The sequence below is a fragment of the Solanum tuberosum genome, unplaced genomic scaffold (genome assembly GCF_000226075.1).
Source record: "Solanum tuberosum cultivar DM 1-3 516 R44 unplaced genomic scaffold, SolTub_3.0 scf00263, whole genome shotgun sequence".
In the NCBI taxonomy this organism is placed as follows: Eukaryota; Viridiplantae; Streptophyta; class Magnoliopsida; order Solanales; family Solanaceae; genus Solanum; species Solanum tuberosum.
Genome location: NW_006239196.1, coordinates 715952 through 721910, shown reverse-complemented (window position 1 = coordinate 721910; position 5959 = coordinate 715952). Strand labels below are relative to the sequence as shown.

Genomic DNA, 5959 nt, shown 5'->3' with positions numbered 1-5959 from the left:
GAAGGGGAACCTTTTAAAACAAAAGGTGATCCACCATCAGTTGAAGTCAAACTTATATATCTAGCCAACACTGGAAAGAGAAAAGTTTGCCTCCAGGGTATAATCGGCGTAGCTTGAGTGGCGCTGAAGGTGAAACAGAAAACCTGGAAAAGGAAGAAAGAGGAGTAAACAGAAAAAATTGCTGGAGAAGTCTTCAGAGGAACAGCCAGAAGAGGCAGTCCTGAGATGGACATTTGAAAGAGATGTAATGCCGCCAGAATGGTAGAGAGTAGAGATATAATGCTGCCGAGGTGCAGATGGTAAAAGAGCAGTTCGGTGCACAAAGCAGTCCGCTTTCAGGCAGGGTCCATGGAAGGACCGCACCCCAAGGGCGTGGTATAGGCAACCTACCCTGATACAAGCACCAGTGACTGCCACAATAAGCGGAAGCTACATAAGTCTTTACCAAGATTTAGAGGCTCTGCTACCATGTGAAAAAAGAGAGTGAGAAAAGAAGAGAGAAAACTCCTATTGAAATGTTAATATACAAAAAGAGAAGTTTCCGGAAAATTAAGATTCCTAATTATTATGATAAAATCAGTTAGACTTATACCATACAATATTAGTAAAATCTCCTGATTTTCAAGACTTAAAAGAGAATCAAAAGTAAAGTAGTAAGGAACTTTCCAATGCAATGACAAAATCTCTTTGTTGCATCGGATGGACGTGAAACATATGCAGGAACTTCTCCAATGTCAGCTTGAAGGAGAAAAGAACTAAAAAAATGTGATGAAAATTCCATCCCTTTGAGTAAGACAAATTGTCAAATTCTACTAGTTGTTCGGTGATATTGATGGGATTAGTAGATATAGATGATACTCTCAGACTGGCCAGGCATGTAAGCACTGATGCGGAATCGATTATTTCCATATTTTCTTATCGATTTCAGTGGTTCAACAACATGATTAGATAAAGACATCATAATGTGCTTTAAAATATGTTACCGTTTATCTGAACGAAAATTACTACTGTATACTTGTTCTTTTTATCTGAATGAAAATTTTAGGTTGCAAATTGAATAGCACATAGATCTGAGGATCGGTTACAAACCACTTACCAGCATGGGAGCCCAGATTACACAGATCAATATAAAGAACAAGCATATTCCATTACAGAATTTGGTCATCTTAGTCTGCTTCTCCCCTTGTTTGTGTGTAGCTCTGTTCAGAACAGCATCACATTTGACAAGGTACAAGCTTGCATTTATGTCTTCCAACTAGAAAAAGCATCAAAACATCAGTCTCACGAAGAAAACTCTTACCTTCTCATTTTTTAAAAAGAAGACAGATATGCTCACCCTTCTAACTTAAGAACCAAACCAGGGAAAAGGGACTTCTTTTAAAAATAATTCCTCCTTGGTGCTATTGGACATTTTCACACCAAGTCAAGATAGATAGTTACGCAATTAGGCCTTGTTGTAAACCAGACTTGCAAATTCTCTCCAGCCTTTTTTAATATCCTTTTTTTTTGTGTGTGTGCACGCGTTTTTGGGGGAATGGGGGATTTGGTGATTTAGAATCTCACCTTCAGCCAGTCATACATTGTCAATGAAGTTTTAGTGCAAGACCAGTCCAGTACACACCGTAATTCATACAGGAAAGGAAGAGCTCGATATAGCCGGTAACCTAGATAATTGACTTGAGAAACTTTGCTGGTGAGGAATTGGCGATACAATGTGCTCTTGTGAGGAACACCATAGCGGATTTGTATGGCTTGCAGTGCCAGAGATATTGCTTTTGTCAGATATATTGCACGGAGGGCTAATCCAGCAGCACTTTGCTGTGCATCTATATTCCAAGCATACTCTGTGACGACATATGTAAAAAGAACAAGATTTGAAATGTAATAGATCACTTTTCCTGTGGCAAATGAACAGAGGTATATGATGCGGTCAAGCACAATCAAGAAGAATATTGCCTGCAGAAGATCATAGAAGAAAATCAGAGGCGACATATTATCATACTGCAGGTATTATTATTTCAGCCGGTTATAGGAGCTTCCTACACAGTATCTTACTAATTGAAATGGAGAGAAGAATCACTTGGCATATTCCTTCAAAATTGCAATTCTGCGGACGTATGAATAAAATGTAAACATGCCAATATGCAAGAAAGATAGAGGACAGGTGATCTACATTCTTAGTTGGTCAGTACTGGAGATTTGACCAGTAGAGTTAAAACAAGGTTGTTCATGTCTGGTTTCCCCCACAACAGTGATCAATATCTTTGATAAAACATTCTGCAAAGCATGAAATAGGCAAACGTAAAACATGCTTACCATCAATATAAATACATAGTCCTTGGGAAACTGATCCTCAAGTTGGGAAACATCCAAGAACTCGCTTTTGTTTTTTTTAACAGATTGGTAGAAAATAGCAACCAAGAAGAACACACTCAGATCAGCACCAAAGATATAAGCATAAAGATCAACTTCCCTTCTACCCCCGCCTATGATGGAGAGTATAGGGTATGGAAATCCAACTTCTTCAACAGCACCTTTGATTTGTGCTCCACGGATCTCATTTGCTATGTCAGCAGCTGGAGTGAGTGATTTGAACTGTTCAGGTGGACATTCTGTCAATGGGCAGGCATAAACCACCTCAAAAACAGCCAATGCGATTTTTGGATTTTCACTACTCTTTTCGATGCTTTGAATTTGGACCCTACTAGAACAAGAACAACTGCTGGGGTTTTGATTTTTGCATCTATCATCATGCATAAGCCTTAGAATTTCATTTATTCCAGATTCAATCCTCTCTGGTTGGATTCCATCCTCTGGCCACATGTGAACATCCATGGACAACTGGACAAAGTATGGTGGAGATTCTGCCTCCTGCGTTAGTGATTTCCAATACCTACAACAGCCTCTGATCACCATCTTCACCATATTTTTGAATGGAAGGAAGAGCTTCTTCGCCTTCTCAATCCACCCAGATGCCACTAGGTCCTCCTTTGGGTCCAAAAGTCTACTTTTCCAAGTACTGTATCCTAGAGAAAACCATTCACCATCTTTTGCTGTTATAGTGCTCTGTATGAGGGTAAACAAGTACACCAGAAATAGTGGCAGTGAACTTATGACAAAAGATGATGTTATCCTTTTGGTAGGAAAACCCAGCTCTTGAAGAGTAGTGGACTGAATGCTAAAACCACAGTGCTGAATAATTATTTGATAAATATACTGGATCAAAATGTATATTTCTGTGTAGATTAGCATGATGACCCAGAAAATGTAACTTGGCCCAGTGTTCACACAAAGCGCATACAGAAAGAGAGCTGCCAGGTACACCATAGAAAGCAAACTAAAGTTCCAAAGAAAGACGAGAAGAAAGCCACAATAGCACACAACATCATTATTTGAACGCATCTGGGACCAGATGTGATAGAAGATTCTCCCAATTTGCAAACTTGCTGCTTCAGATGTTCTACTCCTATCAGATTGCAAAGAAGAAGAACGGTCCAGATGAGTGTACGGAGTATTCTCACCCTCTCTCTCATAAGATATTCCACCTCCAGCAGTTGAGGTCTCATTAGAATCAGAGTCATCTGGTGGAATGTTTAGAAAGCTCACAATATTGTTTACAGCCTGATTCCCAATGGATTGTACTTGAGAAACACCATCACCAAACAACTGTACCGCAGAAACTAACGGATTATCCTTAGATTGTCCTTTTCTTTTGTTGTTTTTGTCCAGGTTTAAAGCATTATCACCTGCATCTTCTTCAACTTCACTTATTTCACACAAAGAAGTTTCAATTGGGTGCTTCATAAGTTCTGCTGCCAATGGGCTTTCTTCCCTGGTACTGTTTGGAGATTCAGGGAAATCATGAGTAAAAAGAGAGTCTGAATTAACATTCATCTCCAGTTTATCTGGTTTTCTTTCCTCTAAATTCGGAGCTGAAAAATTCTTCCTCCTCCTTAAACCCTCACTAGGAGGAGAAGTGTCACCACGAGTGGCAGCAGAAATTGTATCTGTACTGTGAAGCTGTATTTGTAAGTTGAGCATCTCCGACTTCATCTTCTCCACTTGCAAATTTCGCTGGCGTTTCTTCTCCTCAGACTCACGAATGTACTGTAACTGTGCAGTTTTCCAAGCAGCTTTTTTCTCTTGCTCACGTACAACAGCACCAATTTGTTCCGCCTCAAGATAACGGAACACATATTCGAATTCTGGGGAAGAGAACATGTACGATTGCAGTGAGACAAGCACAAAAATTATGATCTCGACCAAAGCTGATCTTGAGGTAATGCGAAAGCCATAATCATATTTATAAAATCCAATCACTTCGTAAATGTAATCTACAGTTTCACATTTTCCCGCATTAAAATCACCAATAAATGGAGACTGATAGGCCAGGGAGAGAACTATGACAGTAAAATTGTATATGCGAAGATACTTGAATAACTCATTTTTCTTTTTCAAAATCGTAAGCCTCATCCGGAAGAAGATCAGAGCAAAGCCAAGATATCCAAGATGTAGAACATCATACTCAAGGGTACCCGTTATCAGTATCAAAGCAAGCACAAGGTCTAGAAGATGACAATAGCAGTAAAGCCTCAAGTAGTCAAGAAAGGTCCACATGCTTTTGGTTTCAAATGAAAGATCTCGCCACACGAAAGAATTCTTGCGCTGTGAGACCATCTGACGATATGTAAAGGACCCTGATAAACTGGAGGTGCGATCAGCACGGAGCTTGAAACATGCAAGCATGAAGACCACATAATAACTGATCAGCATTCGAGGGTCATCAACAGTAAACCCTGTCAGAAGGAAAAACCAAAAACAGCTCAGACAGTATATAACAAAAAAATTCCATCAAAATATTCACATTACAAGTTACAGGTGTTAAATCTCGAGTCAGATAATCAAACCAATTCGCAAAAGAAGCTGCTCCAAAATTTAAGAGCAAAAAGAAATGGCATCAATCCATTGTTCTTTTAGCAATTTTTTGTTCTACAATAACAACAACATACCTAGTGTAATCCCACAAGTGGAGCATGGGAAGGGTAGAATGTAGTAGGTGGTAGGGTGTACGTAGACCTTAACCCTACCTTGTAGAGAAGAAGAGATTGTTTCCGATACACCCTCTTAAATTTGTTCATCTCAATATTGTGTCCGTGAAAATGTCTACTTCAAAAATAACATATTTGTGCTAACTTGTACCGAGAGGAGGGGAGAGGACTTGGATTTTCTGATTTTCTCCTAGTTAGTGAAATTCAAATCCAAAAAGGTATGGGTTCTGGAAACGAATAAGTTAATACTTTTGCATATATAAATGGATACTGTGAGAAATATAGGAAAAGAATATTATTGAATTGTTGTTGTGTCTACACTATTACATTGAGACCCTATTTATAGACACTAGAATACAATCCTTTACCAAGTAGGTTACTATTTACTATTTACTATTCCTATTCCTATTTGTATTCATATTCCTATTCTAAATAGGATTGTATAAACCTATTCCTATTCTAATAGGATTGTGTAAACCAATTCCTATTCTAATAGGATTGTATAAACCTATTCATATTCTAACACTCCTCCTCAAGCTAGTGCATACAATTCATGTACCTAGCTTGTTAAATATGTAATTAATACAAGGACCAATGACGGGCTTGGTGAGATATTTGCATGTTGATTAGTCGACTTCACAAAATTGACAGTCAATCTCAATGTGCTTGTCTTCTCATTAAATACTGGATTTGATGCATAATGCCGATAAAACACAGAGTGATTTACAGTGTTGAACTTCCCAAACCAAACTTGCAAAGACTACTTCAGACCATAGAGTGACTCACATAATCGACATACAAGGCTACTAAACTCCCCCTGAGCAACAAAGTGCTCAAAATCTAGTATTAAGTATATGGATCATGATGTTGGAATTAGATGAGTCGATATTAAATAAGTTACCGAAAAATTG

The 5959-nt window shown here is 38.5% G+C and overlaps 1 protein-coding gene across 2 annotated transcripts in view; it reads right to left on the bottom strand.

The window, feature by feature from the left end:
* Positions 1–5959, bottom strand: part of LOC102605335 (piezo-type mechanosensitive ion channel homolog) — a 37400-nt gene that overhangs the window by 2682 nt on the left and 28759 nt on the right. The window contains exons 15-18 of one of the 2 annotated variants that reach the window (XM_015313920.1): positions 2317–4796; positions 1564–1956; positions 1097–1255; positions 10–410 (exon numbers count right to left, since the gene is read on the bottom strand). In XM_015313920.1, the coding sequence (XP_015169406.1) occupies positions 387–410; positions 1097–1255; positions 1564–1956; positions 2317–4796 (3056 nt within the window). In that variant the 3' untranslated portion in view covers positions 10–386. Of the gene's footprint in view, positions 1–9; positions 411–1096; positions 1256–1563; positions 1957–2316; positions 4797–5959 lie in introns of those variants that run through there. The other variant, XM_006358376.2, reaches the window with a different exon arrangement.